The sequence below is a fragment of the Pinus tabuliformis genome, chromosome J (assembly GCF_031772625.1).
Source record: "Pinus tabuliformis cultivar Carrire ecotype Pingquan chromosome J, CPIR1, whole genome shotgun sequence".
Taxonomy (NCBI): domain Eukaryota; kingdom Viridiplantae; phylum Streptophyta; class Pinopsida; order Pinales; family Pinaceae; genus Pinus; species Pinus tabuliformis.
Genome location: NC_142295.1, coordinates 1,641,503,421 through 1,641,527,163, shown reverse-complemented (window position 1 = coordinate 1,641,527,163; position 23,743 = coordinate 1,641,503,421). Strand labels below are relative to the sequence as shown.

Here is a 23,743-nt window from a genome sequence, read left to right as displayed (position 1 = left end):
AAGATGACCCATGTGGAGTTTGGCCCTAGTTGCCAATTTTAACACTCCCTCTCAACTAGGGAGAACTCCATCTGTTAATCCATCTGCCAATCTGTACTATCTCTGCCATCAATGCACTGCTCTACACTGCTCTGCTCTACTAAACTATGAAGAAGAAGTGATCGAGAATGTATCATACCATTCTCCACTGACCTGAAGTCAGTCCCAATCAAAGGAGAGTGTGCCATACCACTCTTATTGACCTGAAGTCAATTCCAATCAAAAGAGAGTGTCTCATACCACTCTTACTAACCCGAACTAAGTTCCAATTGATCCCAGATCAATATTGGTCATCCTAGCATAGGGAGTATGGTAGCACATGATGCGTCCATTAGTAATACTATGGTCCCTATCCTCATTTCCCTACTCATTGGCCAAATGGGAGGTACTTCCCATGAGTCCCAGACTGCATGGATAGGATGTCTCAGTAGGAGAAGGATGAACCACTCATCCTGCCCACAGTTCGCCAAGGGTTATTGCGGGGGAACGCTAAACCACTCACCTTGTACACAGCAAATGACTAGGGGAAGGCTGAACCACTCACCCTATGGTTGCTCCTTGCTCCAAGAAGTACCCCAAGCCCTCCGGAGCTCCCAGAGCTTAATGTCCATCTCAAATAGGACCCTCATTAGAGGGACTCTCCACGACTCCAAGTCGTTCTCAGAAGGCCAAGAACTTGACCTTGCCCTTGGGGCTTTGTCAAAATATCAACGACCTACTCATCAGTCCCAATGTGATGGAGGCTTATTGCTCCTCGTTGTACCATATCTCGGATAAAGTGGTACCTGAAATCTATATGCTTGGAGTGATCATGAAACACGAGATTCTCTGATAATCAAATCCCACTCTAGTTCTCGCAGAGGATCACGGTGGTATCCAACACATGTCCAAACAGCTCACTGAAGAGCTTCCTCAACTAGATAGCTTCACAGGAGGCCATACTAGCAACTACGTATTCGACCTCGACGGTGCTCTGCTCATCCAAGATATCGAAGCAGAACCCAAAGAAAAACAGCATCCAGAAGTGCTCTTGCGATCCACCACATTGCCAACCCAATCAACATCAGAATAACCATGCATCATCACATCTCCGGCAATGTATCTCAATCCATGAGTGATTGTGCCCCGAAGATATCTCAGAAGATTCTTGGCACCAATCCAACGTATATGATGAGGCTCAACCATATATTGGCTCAATGTCTTAACTGCAAAACATATGTCCAGCCGAGAGTTCACCAAGAACATCAGTGCTTCTATGAGTTGACGATACTCAGAAGCATTTCCCAATTCAGGTCCAGCAACACTACCACATAACTTCTTAAAGTTAAGTTCCATTAGAGTAGTCACAGGCTTGCAGTGCACCATCCCAAATCTTTCCAATATCTTCACAACATATTTTCCTTAAGAGAGTAAAATTTCACCTGGCTTTTGCCAGACCTCCAACCCTAGGAAATAGTGCATCGGTCCTAGGTACTTCATCTCAAATTCAGAAACCAACTCCCTCTTACATTTGTGAATGAGAGGGTTTGCACCTGTCAGAAAAGTACCAAAATGAGAGGTTTATCATTTTCAACGTTCAAGTAAAGGTTCGGATCAGCTTCATCAAATAGTTATTGATCCTCTCATACCAAGCCCAAGGTGCTTGCTTCAATCCATAGAGATCTTTCTTCAACGTGTATACATGAGATTCCCGATCATGAACCTCAAACCCCTTGGGTTGTTCCACATAGACTTCCTCTTTGATTGAACCGTACAAGAAAGCGGTCTTGACATCCATCTGATGTAGGTTCCATCCTTGTGAGGCAACAAGGGCTATGATTGAGCAAATGGTGGTGTATCGGGAAACAGGTGCAAATATCTCATCATAATCTACACCTTCCTATTGAGAGAAGCCTCGAGCAACAAAGTGAGCCTTGAACTTTTCTACACTTCCATCAGCTCCATGCTTGATTTTGTAGAGCCACTTAGAGGTGACAACTGATTTGTCCTAGGGTCTAGGGACCACATCACAGACATCATTCTTCATAATTGACTCGTATTCTTCGTTCATAGCATCTTTCCATACTTGATGCTTCACAACTTCTTCAAATGATGAAGGCTCACTTTGAATGATAGTGCTCATGGTGATCAAATATCCTTGATACCTGTTTGGCTTCTTGCTTTCACGAAAAGTCCCCCTTGGTGCAATGTGTCTCTCGGCATCTTCGAGAGTCTCCCTAAGCCATGAGGGTCTCCTTTTGGAGGAGGAGGATCAATTCAACATCAAGCATTGTCTTGTCTTCTTTTCCACCCTGATTTCCGGTGTCAACTTCTTTGTCCTTCCTTAGGATAGGACGGTTGTTGATCTTCCTAAGGGTCATATCTTCGTCGAAGGTGACATCATGACTTATCTCAACTTCCTTTTGACTAGCCACATAAATTCTATATCCCTTATAATTTTCACTATAGCCCACAAAGATTCCTTTCTTCCCAGATGCATCCAATTTGCTTCTTTTCTCTTTCGCCACATGAAAATATACAGGACTTCCAAAAATTCTAAAATGAGAGACAACAGGTTTCTTACCAGTCAATATTTCTTCGGGAGTCTTTGAGTCCAACGCTTGATGAGGGAATCGGTTATGAACATACATGACGATATTTGCAACTTCAGCCCATAGGAACTTCGGAAGGCCTTGATCATGAAGCATGGCATGAACTGCTTCTACAATAGAGTGATTCTTCCTTTCAACCACACCATTTTGCTCAGGAGTGTATGGTGTTGTAGTCTCCCTCTTAATCCCAGCTTCTCTGTAATAATCTTGGAATTCATTGGATTCGTACTCGGTCCCATTATCAATCCTCAATATCTTGATTTTCTTCTCGGATTGGTTTTCGATAAAGGTTTTAAAGTGTCGGAACCAAGTGAACACTTCATCCTTCTTCTTCAAGAAGTAGATCCAGGTCTTGCGAGACTAATCATCCGTAAAGGTGAGATAATAAAAGTATCCTCCCAAAGAGTTTACGGGCATCATACCAGATATGTCAGAGTGGATCAATTGCAATATATTTGTGGTCTTGCTATTACTTGAGGGGAATGGTCCCCTTGTAAGTTTTCCTTCGACACATCCTGGACATACACCTTCATGCTCTACTTTGAACTCGGGCATACTTGTCACCATCTATCTCACATCGAGTAGGGCCTTATAATGAAGATAGGCAAACCTCCAGTGCCATAGTTCAGATTGTAGAGATCTGTCGCAAGACATGGCTCCTAATGGACTTCCTCCAACTTGATACAAAGTGTCAACCCTGAACCCAAGAGTAAAATTATCCTTGAAATTTCTTTCCAAACACGTACCTTTCCATCGATGAATGCCACCTTGAATACTTAGTCCTCCATCGCCCATCGATGAATGCCACCTTGAATACTTAGTCCTCCATCGCTAAAATGGACACCAGGTTCTTCTTGAGATCAAGTACATATAGTACTTCTTGCAAATGAATAGTGTTACCTTCATTCAATTGAAGGTAACATTCCCTACTCCCTTCACGGGACAGGTGGCATCGTCTCCGAGGATAATCTCCAAGTTTGCCTACTTTTCTATCATATTAGAGAGGGCTTCCTTGTATCCGGAGAAGTGCCTTGAGGCACCACTATCAATTATCCAATTTCCCAAAGTGTCTAGAGGAGAGGTAGTGGAGAGGGCCGATATAAGATAGTACTCTTTTTGGTTATTATTAACAACATTTGATTCTTCATACCTGGAGTTCCTTGTTTCTTGGAGGGTCGACCATTTCCTTGACGTCCGGCGTTCCTTTTTCCTTTTCCATTGGACTTGCCGTTCCTTTGATCATTGTTGTTGAAGTTACCCCTAGAATGATTGTGATCATCATCATGCGATGTGTCCCTTCTATTTGGACACTCCCTTGCATAGTGGTCAAACTTATTGCAAACAAAGCACCTGCTCTTCCTTCCTCCCTTAGATCAAGGCTTTCCATGGAAATGACCTTTAGACCTTGCATTATTTCTCCTTTTGGCATGAGAGGAGAATGCAGTGGGGTTGCTTCTATTAGAAGGCATTTCTTGCTCCACCATTCTTGTTTCTTCTTGAATGCATCTCGCAATCAATTCTTCAAACCCTGGAATTCAATCATTGTTGAGGACAGTGCTTCTAAATACATATCACTTAGGTGGGAGTCCTCCAAGGGTGGTGAGAGTAAGTTCCCTCTCAAGAATGACTTCTCCAATCGAGAGTAGATCATTCTTGATCTCAGTGATCCTCAAGAAATAGGATTGAATATCCTCGTCCTTGCCCTTCTTAATATCCTTCAACTTATTCTTGAGAAATAGAATTTGATTAGCATTACTAACCTTGAACATGTCGACCAACCTGTTGTAGATCTCCTTGGAGGTCTTCAATTCGGAGATGTAGGCTACCAGATGCTTCTCAGTGGAATCCCTGATAATGTTCTTTGCTTTGACTTCAACCCTATTGTACTTGGTCTTCGCAACAACCAGTGCATTTGAAGGAGGTTCAAGGATTTTACCCTGCACATAGTCCATCACTTTTTTTTCTTCCAAGGTCAAACTAAGAGACATCTTCCATCTATGATAGTCAAATTTATCATGGAGCTTGTCTTCAGTCGAGAAGTAAGATGAGGAACCCATTGAACCTTTTGTCCTTGTCCAACTGCCTTTGGTGATTGCTCTTTCACTCTTGCTTGGACTTTGTCTTCACCTCAGCTCTAATACCATGTTAATTTTAGGCAACAATGGTATGTTCTATGCTTTAGAGCAATTTTACTTCAATTTCTTTATTAGCCCAGTATCAATATTCAAATTAGCAATCACATCAACATGATATTAAAATGTAGATAGAACATAAACATAAACAGTAGAAGACAAGCCAAGACAAGAGGACACAAGATGTGGCACCAGCCAGGGACAAACGCCAATGTGGGGAAACCCTTGATCAAATCTTCTTTTAGTCTTCAATATTTCAACAGAGAGATAGTACAATTTACAAATCTAATAATTTATAATAGCAGCAAAAGAGCCCTAACCAAAAGAGTCAACGCTAGTCAACAAGGCAGATTTGACCCTCAGCAAATCGGTCAACTTCGGCTTCCAAACAGCAAGATTAAACAACCCTCAAAACAGTGAAATTCAGCCCAGCCAAAGTTTGGTCAAACAGCGCACCTGCGGTCAGCCCTAGCTGTAGTCAACGCTGGTCAAACTGTCCAGAAATTCGGTCTCCTGAAATTTTGGACGTGTGGAGAGAGAGAGGCCCAAAAATCCGTACCCAATCAATGAGGAGAGAGAGAGAGAAGTGTGAAGATGAGTGTGTCCAAATGAGGCTAAGTCACCTTATATTTATATGCAAAGTAGAGGATGAATAGACGTGACTGTTGGGCTTTTGAGCCTACATAAGTTTGCTGGCCGACCTTCACAATTTGACCATAATCAAAATAAATTCATAACTTCATTTGTACATGTTAGAATCGGATGATCTTTAGATCAATCCTACACCTCTCGGAGAGGAATCCAAGAAAAATATCAGTTGTCATAAATAACATGACCCATGTGGAGAACTTTGGACCTAGTTGCCAATTTTAACAAGAACATATTCAAAGCAAAATTAGCAACCCCATGACATTACTATATCTTTTAGATGGCCCATCATGTTTAATGGTTAACATTACTATAGCTTTTAGTTGGCCCATCACCTTTAATGGTTATTTTCTTGATATCTCTTGAAGGGTAGTTGTGTATACTAACAAAGGGTTCACTTTGCTCATTTGGATACAAAGTAACAGCACTAGAAAAAGACAAGATTATGATATTCAAGTGCTATTTTGGAGCCTAATGATAAGTCTTGGAGCATAGACTCCACCATAATAACTCTCATATCAGTTTCGCTTATCCTTCTTTTCATTTGCGTATACACTTCAAAAACTATAACTCAAAAAATTTCATGTTTCCGCTTTCATTGTAGAGGGAATGAACCAAGGAAACCATTACATCACACATGAGCATGATTGAAAACAAAGAAATTATCTTACATGAAATGGACCTTTAAAAAAGCACAACATAAATGTCAATTAGAGAGTAATTCATGAAAAACAGTTGACAATAATCTTACCAAATATAATCAACAGTGCCCATGAATCGCTTGTTGTAACTTGTGACTGATGGCTCCCCACTTCCATCTTTTGTGCCAGCATAATCCTAACAACATTATAATTTCTATCATCTTATGGATGTAGATGAAAGAAATCTTCTTTGTACATAATCAATCATATTACTACCATACATTTATAATCAAATTATTAGAGAACATAATAATGTAAAAAATAGTACAAGAAAGATTAGGTCTAATCGAAAATGCCTTCCACTGCTTGGAGAAGGATGATTAATTGAAAAAAAGAAAGGTGACAGCCTAGTTACAAAACCAATTAACAAACAAGAAACAATATTTATCACAACACAACTTAGAACTAAGATAAAATGGCCTTTCCTAAAATAGCTGGTCCAGTAAATTCTTAAGCTTACAAGAGCAAAGGCAAAAACCATGCATAATGATGAAACTGTTGTACATAAAAAAGACTAGAACTTCTAAGACATATTAATTCAAACACATAAATTACCCAATAATGTACAAAAGGATTCTTTTTCTTAAACAAAGTACTTGAATATTAGTATAATGAAAATTGGAATTTGGAGAAGTTGAATATCGTGTATACCCATGAAAGCATCAACATTGTATCACAACGTTCCACCATTAAAAATATGCAACCACACAGTAAGTTAATGAATTGCAAAACAATATAAACAGATAAGAAGATAGTGTTGATGTCTTGTTCCATGAAACATTCAATCACATTCTATAACAAATATTATTAAGTAGCCGATCTATAACAACACCAAGATGACATCAGAAGGCTGGTTCGAAAGATAAACTGAAAATCCAGCCATCAAGCAACAAATTTTCTGGGCAGGCAATCAAATAGCCTATAGCAAGGTCAGAAAAGAAGGGGCTAAAGAGAACAGGGAAGAACACAAAGAGTGGCTCTCTGAAATTGTATTATGTATTTGACCTCAAATGGGATCTTTTCAAAGAGCTAATAAAGATTATTCATGTTCTTATAGAATTGTGTGTATACTCTTTCTCTAAGTCGTTCATTATACTAGGTTCCCCATGTCCACAACAATATGGTTATTGCATAAATATGGTTTTGTTTTATGCCTCTTGTACTAGTAAAACCAAGCACCCTAGTGCAAAGCCTCACTAGGTGTCCTATACAATGTGCAACAATGGGAGTGTCACCACTGCCACCTTCGCAACTACTCCCCTCATATTAGTGAAGGACACAACTAACACAAAGAAGAATTCCTTAAAAGGTCTTAGGGATCAAATAACCCAATCAAACTAAGCTAAGTGCCCCTGAAGTTCTACAATGATATACCATTAATGATGGTCCTCCCCACCCAAGATTGTTTGTCCTCAAGCAACTTTAGTCTCAGATGTTGGAGCACCTATTTCTCTTCCCATGTGGCATTTTTAACAGGAAAATCTTTCCATTTCACCAGGTACTCCTTTATAGTCCTGCTTCTCAGCTTCCATTCCCTTACTTCCAAAATTTCCTCTAGAATTAGGATCAGCTCCCCTTCCTCATCCGGTGGCACAAGCTCAGTAGAAGTGACTACATGTTGTCCCAGGGCATTTTTGAGGCTAGAAACATGGAAAACATTGTGAGCCTTACACCCCTATGGAAGCTCTAGCTCTAGGGCCACCTCCCCTACATGCCTCACAATCTTGTAGGGTCCAAAGAATATGGGTTTCAGCTTCTCTACCCCTTTCATTTTTAGCAATGATTGCTTGTAGGGTTGCAAACAAAGATATACGGTCTCCAACCTCAAAGCTACATTCTACTCGATCCCTGTTTGCATATATTTTTTGTTGGTTCTGAGCCATCTGCAAATTCTCTGAGGTCCCGCGGTATGTCCTAGCTCTCCTAACCCCAATCCTTAGCTAAAGGGGCTCAACTATCCCCAAATACCCGATCCACAAATGTTGGAGCTTCATATCCATACAGGGCCTTGAAGGGTGTCATGCCAATTAACATGTCGTAAGTGGTTTTATAACAATGCTCTCCCATGTGTAACCACATTACCCATGCTTTCTGTTGGTCAGATACATAGTTTGTAAGATAGCCCTCCAGCCATTTGTTGACTATTTTAGTTTGCCCATCAGTCTGTGGGTGGTAACTAGTACTAGGCGTTAGCTCCGTCACAACCAACCGAAACAACTACTACCATAATCCTGTTGACGGAAAGGTAACTAGGTTCGGTCTTCATATATGTATTTTTGAGATTTGTAATTATTCAAGAAAAGAAATATTATTTTTATAATATATGTCAATGAGTTTCTTGCTCATTGAAGTAGGTCTAGCACATGTCAAAGTGCAATAGGTGAGTCAAATAGTCAAAAGAAAAGGTTGAAGACCTTAAGGGCATGTTACACCTTGTATGAATATGTATTAGGGTCATAAGAAGTCCTCCAAGCAAAGTCACAAGCCTCCTCCAAGCAACAACATCCTCAAAGGAAGAAATTCGAAGCATAAAAGTCAAGTCAATCTCAAATCATCTAGTCGGCCTAAAAGAAGGAGCAGACTCCTATATATAAGAGTCATTTCACCTCTCCAAGATAACGCAATTCATCTCTGAAATTAGCGCAAAAAACAAGGAAGGAAAAGGGTGATCAAGTGACAAGAAAGGGAGCCTCTAGTGCAGCAAGGAAGGGGAAGACAAGACCGAAGGTTAGAAGGTTGTTCTTAGGATCAAACACAGCCACACGTGCGAAGGAAGGAGGCCTCTCTGCGGCCTTAACAGCAGCAATACTTCAGTTCAAGTCTTATCACTGTTTGGGCTAGAAATTAAGGTCTACAAGGCCTCCCTCTAAAAGCGAAGGAGAGACCCTCACAAACGAAGGAAGAAGGAATAAGGCCGAGGAAGAAAAGGATTGTTTCTAGGGCTAGAAACAGTCACACATGCGGAAAAGAAGAGGACAAATCTGCAGCTGGTAAACAGTCCATGACACATCATTGTTTGGGTGAGAAATCAAGCCTACAAGGACTCCCAAGCCTAGTGAAGGAGCCTATCTCTCTAGCGAAGGTGGAAGGACCCTAATTCACTAAGGGTACCTTCCACACATAAGAAAACTAGGGCAGCAGAACAACAGTACAGTCATAGAATCAAAGAAGGAGGACAAAGTGCCGGAAGGAGGAAGCCTATGTGTCGAGGAACAAAGTGTAGAAAGAAAGAGAGGACTTGACTTGTGCTTGGAGGATCTTCTTGTCAGGGGTCTAGGGTTTGGCATTGATCAATAGAAGCTTCAATAAGAGAAATTCACTTAAGGGTTTTCCTCTCAAGAGAAGAGAGGTTTTGGCCCTAGCAGAGAGCCAATATCTTGTGTTCTTGTTCTTATGTTTTGGTAGCAGTTTGATGAAGCACACACACATGCATTAATAATAAGAAGAAGAAGGTTAAGCTAACAAGAAAAGTAAAAAGACTCCACAAATTGTTATCAAGTAACGAAGAATCACTCTACACTACCTTGCCCTAGATTCTTCAACACGGTATCGAAGCTAAGGTGACACATCAAGGAAAGGGCAACTCAAGAACACTCATCAAGGAGAAGCATTTACAAAGTTAAAGCATCAAGCCTAGAAGTCTCAATCACTTCAAGGACAAGAAGGGTCTACAATCCATCATTCATCAAGGAGGTCTACAAAGCTAGAAGAAGAGCCTTACATAAAGGCACCTACAAAGAAGAGCAGATTGAAGCAGGACCTACATCAAGCTACAAGTCTTCAAGCAAATCTCATCATCAAGCAAGTCCACTTGGAGAAGGCAACTTGAAGTACATCAAGATCCTAGGAAGGCAAGCCATCAAGTCTTTAAGGAGAAAGCAAATCCATTACATCTCAAAATCTATCAAGTACATGTCCCCTTCTGAATATACATCAATGTCTTTTTGCAAGGAAAGCAATTAATTGGTAGGAACCAATAACTTTCTTGCATGGAAGAAGAGGATTGATCTAGTTCTCAAGGAAAATGAACTCCTAGAGCATGTCAAAGGGAATATCTCTATCCCTGCTAAGGAACAAACTCAAGCCTTAGCCAAGTACAATAAGGATGAGACAAGAGCTCAAAGGATTCTGATAGAATCAATCGAAGACTCTCTCATTCCTTATGTCTCCAAGTTTGAGACATCGAAAGAAAATTATGATAAGTTAGTAGAGTTATTATCAGTATCTACAATCGGAGAAGTAATATCTCTAAGGAATAAATTATACAAAATGAAGATAATAGAGGAAGATAACAGAGGAAGGAATAGTTCCCTACTTCATGAAAATCTCTGAAATGAAGAGATCAACTTCAAGAGCTTGGGGAAGTCATGTTTGACACAGAGATGACACCTGTAGTACTCAATGCTCTACTTGAGAATTGGGGCAACTTCACATCAAGCATATATGCCAAGAAGGAAGCAACCACTCTCATTGAAATGTGGTCCCTATGCAAAACAAAGAAAACTAGACTTAAGGCAAAGAAAGATGTGGGGTCAAAGGAGCAAGCATTTGCTACCGTGGCCAAGAGAAAGGGTAAATTTGGCAAGTTTGGTACACGAACAACAAACAACAAAGACATGTCCAAAATCTAATGTTTTGGATGCCAAGAATATGGACGCTACAAAAGGAATTGTCCTAAGCTTAAGAAGGACAAAAACAACAAAAGGAAGAGGGAAGAAGCTCACATAACTCGAGATGAAAGAAGGAGGAATGAAGCAAAATAAGGAAGATCCTCTGGATCTCTACTATGACTAGGTCAAACTCTTTACTTCTAGACCTCTCTCAAAGTTTTGAGTAGGATAGGAGCATGTAGGAATAAATTAAAATTGCATGGCTAGAAACATCCTCTAGAATCTAGCAGCATGATGTACATAGAGTTCTAGATACTCATGAAGATGTAGCATTTATGACAAGAACAAAAATGCATGAGTACAAATATCCTCTAGAATATAGGTGTTGACCTAGGTTGTCACTGATGTCAATATGGCAATATTCTAGATACTAGATGATGATATGAAGCCAAGGGGAAGCATAGCAAATCCATCAGGATAGCCAAGCCATAAGCAAGAGTTTGCTAATGGAGGAGTTAACAAAGAGAGGCATATTGCAGAATATCAGAGCAAGAGAGGCATGTCGGAAAAGGCAGAAGCCATCAAGGTATGAAGGTATCAAGAGGAGGTCATTGAAAAACATTGCAAAGCCAAAGGAAGACATTGGAGCAAGAGGAGCCACATGGGAGCAAGAGGAGCCATATCGGAGGAGCATTGCATGTAATACATGCCCAAGAAGAACCAAGAGGAGCTACAAGACGAGCCATATATATATATATATATATATATATGCCAAAGAAGAACAGAGCCATTAGAGGAGCAAACAGAGCCATTGGAGGAAGCAGACAGAGCCATCGGAGAGCATATATGGATGCATTTGCACTATCGGGAGCTATCAAAGGAGCAAAGAGCATAACAGAGCTATCGGAGAGCACATATGCACTATCGGCGCCAAAAACATATATAGATAGGGCTATATACACTGTCAGCAGCATAAAACCATACATGTATTGCAAATACACTATCAGAGGCCAAAATTCACATATATAGGCATTTACACTATCGGAGGCGGAAGACTTCGCTGTATTGCAAATACACTATCAGAGGCGGAAGACTTCGCTGTATTGCAAGTACACTATCGGAGGCGGAAAGCGGACTTGAAATTTTATGCACCTGAGCGTTAAGTCTTATCGAGTCCGACACATAATATCACATCGCTATAAGTGAGTGGTCTACGTTAAGGTCTAGACCTGAACCTTTGCGATTTGTGATTGCCAACATATATCGCATCGGCACTTCAGGAGCGGGAGTTACAATATGTTAAGCGGCCCATTGCAATCGCCAATAACGATTAACGATATCGCATCGGACCTTCGCCAAAGGCAAGCGCCGATTGTGATGAATGTTGCAGACCCGATGCAACATTACAATTGATTTAATGCTTTGTCACATCCGCCATGTCAGAAGTGACCATTGCAAGTTATAAAGGGATGGCGCGATATGTTGTGACTGCCGATTGCGATTTCACTGCAGACTCGATGCAGGTATAGATGAGGGTGCAATAAAATTTGAAGTCCGCCCTTTTAACAGTTTCGCCGGTTTTTCTCATATTTCTTGTCTATTTGAATATTGGCTTTGCGTGCGGTTTGAAGGCAAAAATGCCTTAAGAAATGCTCCCGATAGTTCAGGAGGCTGAACTAAAGCCAATTGCGATTGCGATTGGGACGTGCCATGTCCGTTAAACAATGTTGTCTCTGTGTATGCCTGTTATCATTGAAAAACAGGGCTCTGTTACAGTTTGAATAGGCAACAGTTTTGCTCTATGTATTTGGTCCTCTCTTATGAATGAACGTGTCCTGTGAGCACGAAGAGACAGAGGAAGCTACAGTGTTGAGGAAGCCAAAGAGCCAGCGGAAAAGAGGAAACCAACAGTCGGAGGTATCAAGAGCGTATACAACAACAAAAACAGAGAACAAGGTGTGTTGAATGTTGTTGTTGTGTTGTTGAAACAGTTGGAGGAAATAGAGGCAGTGGTAGAAGGTCCAGCAGAACAGGAAAGGGCCGAAGGACCAACAGGACAGGAGGCACTCAAAGGATGAGCATCTCTGCTGATCGTATCACCCTGTGAAAGACTCAAACCTATGATGAATTAATCAGGTATACAATGGAGTATGAAGAATAACTCTGAGATGTAGTGAATAAAGTTTTGTCTAACATTGCTTGAAGGGAGAAGTAGCCAGCAAAGAAGCAGTCATGCTGAAGCATTCACTGTGACATTAGAACAGGTGCTTGAATATAAAGTTGTTCTTTATGCAGAGCTTAGTGCAGCTAACAGTAGACTGACTAAAGCTGTGTGAAGACATTAACAAAGAGCACGAAGGCTATTGGAGACTCTGTGTGGACAGTATGAAAAGTTGTAAAGACTCCTTCATAAGAAGATTGGTTGTCATTGATGTTGTAGCTTGGAGACTACAGTGAAGCTGTATACAGACAAAATTCAGTAATGAAGAGTTCTAAGAGCAGAACATTACTATCAAACGTGCCTTGACAAGATTGGGTCGGAACCCTTGGGGCTTGTGCCTCAAAAGTAAGTAGGACTAGAGTCCTTGGGGTTGGTGCCTCAGAAGTAAGAAGGATTTGAGTCCTTTGGATTGGTGCCTTAGAAGTAAGAAGGATTGGTGTCCTTGGGATTGATGTCTCAGGAACTGAAAGGATTGAAGTCCTTGGGAGTTGGTACTCTTAAGTCCAAGATTGTTGCCTTGGCAAAATAGAGTTGGAGCTCTGGAGGTTGGAGCCTTACAAAAGTCCAAGTTGGTGCTTGGCAACTGATTGCAACCACTTATATATTGTATCTATTTTACTGCAAAGATTATATTAATAAAAGCATTTATTCTTGTTGTTCACCTTGTGTTCTGAATATAAATGTTTTAACTAGTAAAACAACAGTTGGAAAAAGAAATACTGATTCACCCCTCCTCTTAGTATTTCCAACAATTGGTATCAGAGCCAGTACATTCATTCAAAGCCTAACAGCTTGAAGGTTGATCTTTAGAACACAAATGGCGAAGTCAAGAAAGAAAGTCTCCAATCCTCCTAAGGATGTGTCTCCCTCTACTACTAAAATAGAAGACAATCAATTTGAGCAGGCTCCAAAGCTCAATGGGAACTTTAATATATGGGAAGCAAGAATGACGAATTTCTTACAAACTCAAGGCATTGAAATCTAGAAATCAGTGATTGTTGATAACAGGATGGATGAAGAATCCAAGGAGTACAATGCAAAGGCAATGAAGGCAATCTTGAATGGGCTACCTAATTTTGTAAAGAACAATTTAGTAAAATATTCATCAACAAAGGGTATATGGGACAAACTTCATGACCTTCACTCAAAAGGAGCATTGACCATGACCATCAGTCAAGAAGATGATGGAAATCTAGAAGGAAATCCAGAACCCATCATAGAGGCTGAACATGAGAATGATGACATCAAGGCTAAAGCAGACCTAGAAGATGAAGAGAATGAAAAATATTTTATAGAAGAACTCCTCGCTCAACTTATTACTGCCATGGAAGAGATTAGCAATTTGAGAAAGGAAAATGAGGAACTCAAGAAGATAGCACTAATTGGTGACCAAGATCAAACAAGGAAGAAAGTTGACCTCATCAAGCTTCAAGTACAAGAAGGGGATGAAGAGCTTGCCAAGCTTAAGAAGGAATTTCATCAAAGCAAAAGAAAGCATCATGAAGAAGTCATATCCATGACAATTCAATTGAATAAAGCAAAGAATCAGGAAGATACCTTGTCAAATCAACTTGAACAAAGGAACAAGAGCTTGAACAAACTTGAAGAAGAGATTGGTCAGTACAAGGTAGAGGTCTCCTCTCTCAAGTCTCAACTACAAGAAGCAAAGAAACAAGCACAAGGAGCTGAAAAGATCATGGAAGCATTGGAAATCATAGAAGGACAGGTTGATGAAGCGGGAAAGGCAAGAAACGCCATGATCTGTCAACTAAAAGCAAAGGATGAAGAAATCTTCAAATTAAAATCTAACATCAAGCTTCTCAAGGTTGAAACATGTAAAGCTACAAGGATCAAGGAAGAAATGGAGAGCAGTCAAGCAAAGAATGAAGAAATCTTCAAAATGAAGTCAGATATCATCTCCCTTAAAATAGAAGCAGATGAAGCTACTCGTATCAAGGAAGAAACTGAGAAACAACTTGCTAAGAAGAATAATGAGTGTGAAAGATTGGAAGAAGAGATTGTCTTCCTCAGAACAAAGGTTGAAGGGATGAACAAAATCTTAAAGAGCTCTCAGGCCTTGGATGACATGCTCAGCTATCATGGGTGTCCATTTGATAAATCAGGTCTCGGGCATGCAGGTGAACCCTCAAACAAGCATGATAATGCTTCAACCAAAAGGGATGTGAAGAAGCCAAAAAGAAATGGTGATGCTCTCAGTTCCAACAAAGGCAAGGAGAAAAATCAAGGCTACAATAGAAGAAATCCTGCTCCTGCTCCAAGAAGAAATGTAGATGATGTCAAAGATGCGAGAGGAAATGGTTATCATCAAAGGGTCTCAAGGCAAAAAGGCTTCAGAAGTACATCAAGGAAATCTCCATCTCCCAGGTACCAAAGTTCATTTTTTGGTTATTGTTATTCTTGTACAAACTTTGGTCACATGGCAAAAGACTATAAAGCATATCATAAAGATAGATGTTATGGTCCCCAACCATCTCATAGAGATAGATATTATGGTCTCCAACAATCTCCAGGAAACAATTTTGCAGGAAGAAATCATGAATTCTTATTCATGAACAATGTAGAATGCTTCAAGTGTCATAACATTGGTCATATGGCACGTGATTGTAACTTAACTTGGGCTCTTACACAAGCTAGAACCATGCAAAAGAAGAAAGTTACACAAGTATGGAGAAGAAAGCAAATACAATCCAAAAGTCCCTTGACCTCTCCAGCCAACAACATATATCATTGGCCTGAATTTTGACAGTCTAAGCATTTGATGGGAAGACTCTGCCAAAAGGAGATGATGCATACAGTTAGGGGGAGCATGTGATTCTTGATCATTATTGCAGAAGCTATTAGTGAAAAGGGTCCTGATGAAATCCTTGTTGAGCTATATTAACAATCATTCTTTGATGAAGATCATTTCTCAGGAGTACTCCATTGAAGAACATGATCCTGTAACCATTCTTTGGATTGTTGTTAAAGATGCTTTCCACTTAATCTCTAAGTAGTATTTGGAACAACAGAGAATGTCATCTAATACTAAAGAAATAGGGCAAACAACTATGGTGCTGTTATCACAGAAGTTTATGTCTTGACTCAGGGATTTAATGTGAGAACAGATAAATTTTGGACACTAATAGAGGCAATCTTCAAACAAACAGATACATCTGGAATGGAGTTTGAAGTAAGAGCAGCTGGTAGCGTATAACAAAACTGAAGCATTGCAAGAAGATGCAAATCAGCAGAATGATTTTAAAAGACAGTCACAGATTGGATATCTAAATCTGCTAGTAGAAATAACATGCAGAGATATGTACAAGAACACAAGGAAAAGATGGCTCATAGAAAGGAGAATGTTGTGCAGTCAAATATAACTTAAGCTGATACAGATCACTTAGAAAATATAGCAACAGTAAGGCACAACCTCTCACCATTTCATCCAAATGCAGTGATGTTGAATACTGGATGGCAGTGACTCAAGGAGAAGCACAGAGACACAAAGGAACTCGGATCTGAAGAAAGATAACAAGAAAGAAAATTTCAGTGGCATTTTCTCTTGATTCGGACTATGAAGGCCTCTCAATTCTGACTGTGGAGATGACAACATGGATTGAAGCATAAGAACTTGGACTTGGACACTTGGTGTATGGCTATTTGCAATCTGATTGAAAGCATTGAAGTAGAGCATCTTTCAGCATTGTTGAAGCCATGATAAAGTAACTCTAAGACATGAAGAGGGAATAATGTGATGAAAAAGCATCAATCCTTCTATCCTGAGTAAAAAGAAGAAGAGCACTATGACAAGGGGAGTCACAGACCCATGAAAATCTACCATTCATGAAGAACAGAAGCAGTTTGATAGGGGGAGTCCCAGAGCACTCCTTTGCCATTGATGTCAAAGGGGGAGAGAAGAAGAATATTGCCATCAATAACAAAGGGGGAGATTGTTGACCTAGGTTGTCATTGATGTCAATATGGCAACATTCTAGATACTAGATGATGATATGAAGCCAAGGGGAAGCAGAGCAGATCCATTAGGATAGCCAAGCCATAAGCAAGAGTCCGTTAATGGAGGAGTTAACAAAGAGAGGCATATTGCAGAATATTGGAGCAAGAGAGGCATGTTGGAAAAGGCAGAAGCCATCAAGGTATGAAGGTATCAAGAGGAGGTCATTGAAAGACATTGCAAAGCCAAAGGAAGACATTGGAGCAAGAGGAGCCACACGGGAGCAAGAGGAGCCATATCGGAGGAGCATTGCATGTAATACATGCCCAAGAAGAACCAAGAGGAGCTACAGGACGAGCCATATATATATATATATATGCAAAAGAAGAACAAAGCCATCAGAGGAGCAAACAAAGCCATTGGAGGAAGCAGACAGAGCCATCAGAGAGCATATCTGGATGCATTTACACTATCAGGAGCTATCGGAGGAGCAAAGAGCATAACAGAGCTATCGGAGATCATATATGCACTATCAGCGGCAAAAGCATATATAGATAGGGCTATATACACTATCGATGACATAAAACCATACATGTATTGCAAATACACTATCGGAGGCCAAAACTCACATATATATGGATTTACACTATTGGAGGCGGAAAACTTGGCTGTACTGCAAATACACTATCGGAGGCGGAAAGCGGACTTGAAATTTTATGCACGGGAGCATTAAGTCTTATCGGGTCCGGCACATAATATCGCATCACTATAAGTGAGTGGTCTACGTTAAGGTCTAGACCTGAACCTTTGCGATTTGCGATTGCCAACATATATCGCATTGGCACTTCGGGAGCAGGAGTTACAATGTGTTAAGCAACCCATTCCAATCGTCGATAGCGATTAACGATATCGCATCGGACCTCCGCCAAAGGCAAGCGTTGATTGCGATGAATGTTGCAGACCCGATGCAACATTACAATTGATTTAATGCTTTGTCGCGTCCGCCATGTCGGAAGTGACCATTGCAAGTTATAATGGGATGGCGCAATATGCTGCGACTACCGATTACGATTTCACTGCGGACTCGATGCAGGTATAGATGAGGGTGCAATAAAATTTGAAGTCCGCCCCTTTAACAGTTTCGCCACTTTTTCTCATATTTGTTGTGTATTTGAATATTGGCTTTGCACACGGTTTGAAGGCAAAAATGCTTTAAGAAATGCTCCTGATAGTTCAAGAGGCTGAACTAAAGCCGATTGCGATTGCGATTGGGATGTGGCATGTCCGTTAAACCAGTGTTGATAATATCGGCGATATTCGAAAATATCGCGATATTTTCGGCGAGCCGAAATATCGCTAATATTTCAGAAAATATCGCGCGACGATCGAAAATATTGCCCAGCGACAGTCAAAAATTTCCGCGTGGCTTATAAAAGTCCGATTTTGGTTTTTTCTATCATTTTCATTTCTGATCGCTAGAGAAGGAAGGGGAGAGCTATGTGGTTGCTACCAAGGAGGGTTTGAGCATTCCATAGCTATTATCACCACCAACAACGAAGATTTCATTGATCTAAGCTTCAAGAACAGTGAGAAAATTTCATTTCTTCCATTAACAGGTATGTTCAAATAAACCCCTATTTTAATGAATTTTTTGTTAGTTTTAGGATTGTTCTTGCTTGCCTATTTGCCTACAATCATTTTGCTTGATTTTTTTTTCCATTTGAAAAGATTTTCATGCCCATGAGCAAATGCAAGGGCCTAGCGGTTTGCCTCCTTATCCCTCTCTCTTCCTCACTATTTCACTTGCAGCTTCGAGAAACATTGTTTACAGTGGTATAATACATCTAAACAGTGGCCAAAAAACTAATTAACAGTCACCATAATATATTGAGAAATCATTTGCATTCATTTGTTAGTCACTGTTCAGCATTTTTTTCATAACTTTTTAGGATTGACATGCTAGTTTCAGCGTTTAATATGAATGATTTGGATCTCTGGTAATAAGTTAACAATGGTAAAATTTGGCTTCTAAAGTCTCTATAAATTAATGAAGAAATAAATCTAATTCATAAGGAACCTTGTCTGAAACACTGGTGTCATACAAGTGAATTTTGGGAAGAATGTTTGTTGAATACCGAGGTCTGATAATGCACCTACAGCAGTGGTATAATTACGTAACAGTGATATAATAAGTAATATACAGTCACCTCATTTCTTTGGCATATCATTTGCATTGTTAGGCTCTTTCATTGCTTGGCATCTTTGGTTAAAGTGGCAATTATTGCATGATACAAGCTTACTGCCCTCTTAAGTCTGCTCTCTTTTTCATGCCCATTGCAAAATTGCAAATTTGCAAATAATGTAGCAAAAAAACTGTTTTGTAAAATGATGTGGTTATTAGTATTATTTATTAAGTTACTAATTCCAATTTTTTTTTGGTGCCCTAGGTTTGAGTTAGCCCACTACAAAATACAAATATGCCAAAAGCCTTGGACCCATTTTGGGAGTATGGGAACCCTGATGGTGGGACAAATCGTGCATATCTTACATGCAAATTGTGTGGGACCAAAATGACAGGTGGGGTTACACGACTGAAATACCATCTTGCTAGACTCAGTGGACATGATGTTGGGGTTTGTACAATTTCTAGTCCGGAGCTTATACAAAAAGCTCTTGAGGCAATTGATGAAAAGGACAAAAAGAAGGAAGAGGCAGAAAGAAACAAAGTTGAACGTGCAGGTAGATCTTTCGGGATATCTTCTCCTGATTTTGATGTTGAGGGTAGTGGCCCTAGTGGGAGGGGCTCCACAGCTGGCACACCATCACATGCTACTGCTAGTGTGACTGCGAGGTCATCATTTTTTGTTCCACGAACAGGACCTGGAGCACAACCTGGCATAAAATCGCTTGTTAAAAAGAAAGAGAAGCAAGAAGCAGATAGAGTCATGGGGAGGTGTATTTTTTGGAGCGACTTACCTCTCAGCATCACCAAAACCAATCCATTTTGGCAGCCAATGTGTGATGCTATTGCTGTTGTGGGCCCAGGGTACAAAAGTGCCACATATGAGGAGTTGCGGGGGCCAATTCTTCAAGCAGAAAAGAAGGACATCAACTCTAGATTGGCGGAGTTGAAAAACACATGGGAAGTTACTGGATGCATAGTGATGTCTGATGGTTGGACAGATAGGAAGGGTAGGACCCTTCTAAATTTCTTGGTACATTGTCCTAAAGGTACCATGTTTATTAAATCGTTGGATGCATCAGAACATATCAAAGATACAGCAACGATATGTGAGTTGTTAGATGGGCTCATTCGGGAGATTGGTGTGCAGAATGTGGTGCAAGTCATAACAGACAATGCAGCTAATTATGTGTCTGTCGGCAAAATGCTTATGGAGAGGCATCCCACATTGTTCTGGACTCCGTGTGCAGCACATTGTCTCGATTTGTTGCTTGAGGATATGGGGAAACTCTCCTTCATCAAGGAGGCGGTTGCTATGGCTAGGAGCATCCCCAAGTTTATTTATAACCATGCTTTTGTTCTTAGCCTCATGAGGAGGTTCACTAGAAACAAGAAGTTGTCGGATCCTTCCATCACACGTTTTGCCACAACCTTTATTACTCTTCAGTCTTTGCTTCGATGTCAGTTCGAGTTGAAGCAAATGTTTGTGTCTGATGATTGGCGTAATTGTAGATACAACAGGAGACATGACGGGAAAGCCATTGCAAAAATGGTGTACTCTAAGACATTTTGGCATGGAGTAGAAGCATGTGCAGTTAGTGAACCTATAGTAAAGGTTCTTAGATTGGTGGATGGAGAGAAGCCTGCAATGGCTTATTTGTATGAGGGCATGGATAGGGCCAAGGAGGCCATTCGTTCCTATTATGCAAACAAGGGTTCTGTTGGCCTTGATAGGCAGATGATGTTATGTGATGTGATCGATAGTCGGTGGACAGGGATGCTTCATCGACCCATTCATGCAGCATCACTCTTCCTCAACCCCGCATTTTCATACAAATGCAACTTTGATTCTGATGGCGAGGTGATGGAAAGGCTCCATTCCTGTATTCAAAGGATGGTACCTGATCCTGAGCTTCGTAGCAAAATCAATCGCGAGATACAGTCTTATCGGGATTGTGTTGGCCTATTTGGCTTTGATGATGCTATTAGGGAAAGGACCCTCTTCATGCCACGTAAGTGACAAGTCATCACTCATTAGAAATTAGAATTTCCTTATTTATAAATTTATAATTCTATTTTTTTAAATTCAATTATGTAACTTTTATTTGAAAGTTTAATTATGTTTTAAGTTTTTGAATTTTTTATTTCATTATTTTGTTGTAGATATTTGGTGGCGAAGCTATGGTGCAAGGGCACCAAATTTGCAAAAATTGGCCATACGAATCTTGAGTCAAACATATAGCTCTTCAGAGTGTGAGCGCAATTGGAGTGTATTTGAGAAAATACACGCCAAAAAGCGCAACAGGTATAACGTTGAGCTCAAGCCTTCAGTGGAGCAATTACACTTAATGTAATTTTTAATTTTTAATTTATGACCTTCAAGTGTCAAGAGTCAAGAGTCAAGACTCATTACTTTTTTTGACACTCTTACAGGTTGGAGTTCGCACGCCTCAACGATTTGGTGTATGTGCATTACAACATCCGACTTCGAGTGAGGCAAATAGAATCACCAATGGATCCAGATGCCATTTCCTTAGACAATATTGATGTATTGTCTCCGTGGAGGGTGGAGTCTGAGGACCCCATCTTGGAGGAATCACCTTCATGGTTAGAGCCAGTGGCAGATGATCCATTAGAGCAGGGGCAGCAAGAGGAGGACTCGGAGTTGGAGGAGCAGCAGCACTCAGAGGAGGAGCAGCAGGAGAGGAGGAGGACACTGTGGGAGCATCAGCATCAACACCATCTACTATAGATATAGGAGAGCATAGCCCCATACCTAGCACTCATTATTTGACATTAGGTGCAGAGGCAGGGTTAGGGCCTTCTACTACTAGGGGCAGGCCTAGCAAACAACTGATCATGTTTTCCCGTAAAAGGGGGAGAGGGCAGTGATTTCAGATAGATAGTTGCTAGTTTTATTTGTTATGCTACATATAACTCATGATGATGAGATACTTTTATATATCTGATGTTATTTTGTATTGGTTCTCCACATTTGAGTCCTTGAATGGACAATTATCAGGGATCAGCAGGATTTGGTATCGCCTTTGATGTATCATTTCTATTTGACATCATATATATCAGTGTTTTCTTCATATTTATGTGCCAATGTATTTATTTCATGTTGTTATTGCTTTATATGTTTAAAAATCTGAAAAAATGAATATATTATGCATTTTTTATGCTTGCCGATATTTTCGGTGATATTGCCGATAAGATATTTTATGGACCCTCGCCGATATTTTCCCAATACCGATAGTATCAACACTACGTTAAACAATGTTGTCTCTGTGTATGCCTGTTATCATTGAAAAACGGGGCTCTGTTACAGTTTGAACACGCAGCAGTTTTTCTCTGTGTATTTGGTCCTCTCTTATGAATGAATGTGTCCTGTGAGCACGAAGAGACAGAGGAAGCTACAGCATTGAGGAAGCCAAAGAGCCAGTGGAAAAGAGGAAACCCACAGTCGGAGGTATTAGGAGCATATACAACAACAAAAACAAAGAACAAGGTGTGTTGAATGTTGTTGTTGTGTTGCTGAAACAGTTGGAGGAAATAGAGGCAGCGGTAGAAAGTCCAGCAGAATAGGAAAGGGCCGAAGGACCAATTAGACAGGAGGCACTCAAAGGATGAGCATCTCTGCTGATCGTATCACCCTGTGAAAGACTCAAACCTATGATGATTTAATCACGTATACAATGGAGTGTGACGAATAACTCTGAGATGTAGTGAATAAAGTTTTGTCTAACATTGCTTGAAGGGAGAAGTAGCCAGTAGAGAAGCAGTCATGCTAAAGCATTCACTGTGACATTAGAACAGGTGCTTGAACAGAAAGTTGTTCTTTATGTAGAGCTTAGTGCAACTAATAGTAGACTGACTAAAGTTGTGTGAAGACATTACCAAAGAGCACGAAGGCTATTGGAGACTCTGTGTGGACAGTATGAAGAGCTGTAAAGACTCCTTCATGAGAAGATTGGTTGTCATTGATGCTGTAGCCTGGAGACTACAGTGACGTTGTTTACAGACAGAACTCAGTAATGAAGAGTTCTGAGAGCAAAACATTACTATTAAACGTGCCTTGACAAGATTGGGTTGGAACCCTTGGGGCTGGTGCCTCAGAAGTAAATAGGATTGGAGTCCTTGGGGCTGGTGCCTCAGAAGTAAGAAGGATTGGAGTCCTTTGGATTGGTGCCTTAGAAGTAAGAAGGATTGGTGTCCTTGGGAATGGTGTCCACGAACTGGAAGGATTGAAGTCCTTGGGAGTTGGTGCTCTTAAGTCCAAGATTGTTGCCTTGGCGAAATAGAGTTGGAGCTCTGAAGGTTGGAGCCTTACAAAAGTCCAAGTTGGTGCTTGGCAACTGATTGCAACCACTTATATATTGTATCTATTTTACTGCAAAGATTATATAAATAAAAGCATTTATTCTTGTTGTTCACCTTGTGTTCTAAATATAAATGTTTTAACTGGTAAAACAATAGTCGAAAAAAGAAATACTGATTCACCCCCCCTCTCAGTATTTCCAACAATAGGAGCATGGCAGATATAGCTCAAGATATTCATGTAGAAGAAGCATACCTAGTATAGGACCCCATTCTCGATGAAAGAAAGATTGATCATGTTAAAATTGGCAACTAGGGCCAAACTCCACATGGGTCATCTTATTTAT

At 40.4% G+C, this 23,743-nt stretch overlaps 1 protein-coding gene across 2 annotated transcripts in view; it reads right to left on the bottom strand.

Moving 5' to 3' along the window:
- The window catches only part of LOC149233824 (uncharacterized), a 337,293-nt gene that overhangs the window by 16,512 nt on the left and 297,038 nt on the right, over positions 1–23,743 (bottom strand). For both annotated transcript variants that reach the window (XM_089379859.1, XM_089379860.1), the window contains exon 13: positions 6,162–6,247. In XM_089379859.1, coding sequence (XP_089235985.1) covers positions 6,162–6,247 — 86 coding nt within the window. The remainder of the gene's footprint in view (positions 1–6,161; positions 6,248–23,743) is intronic.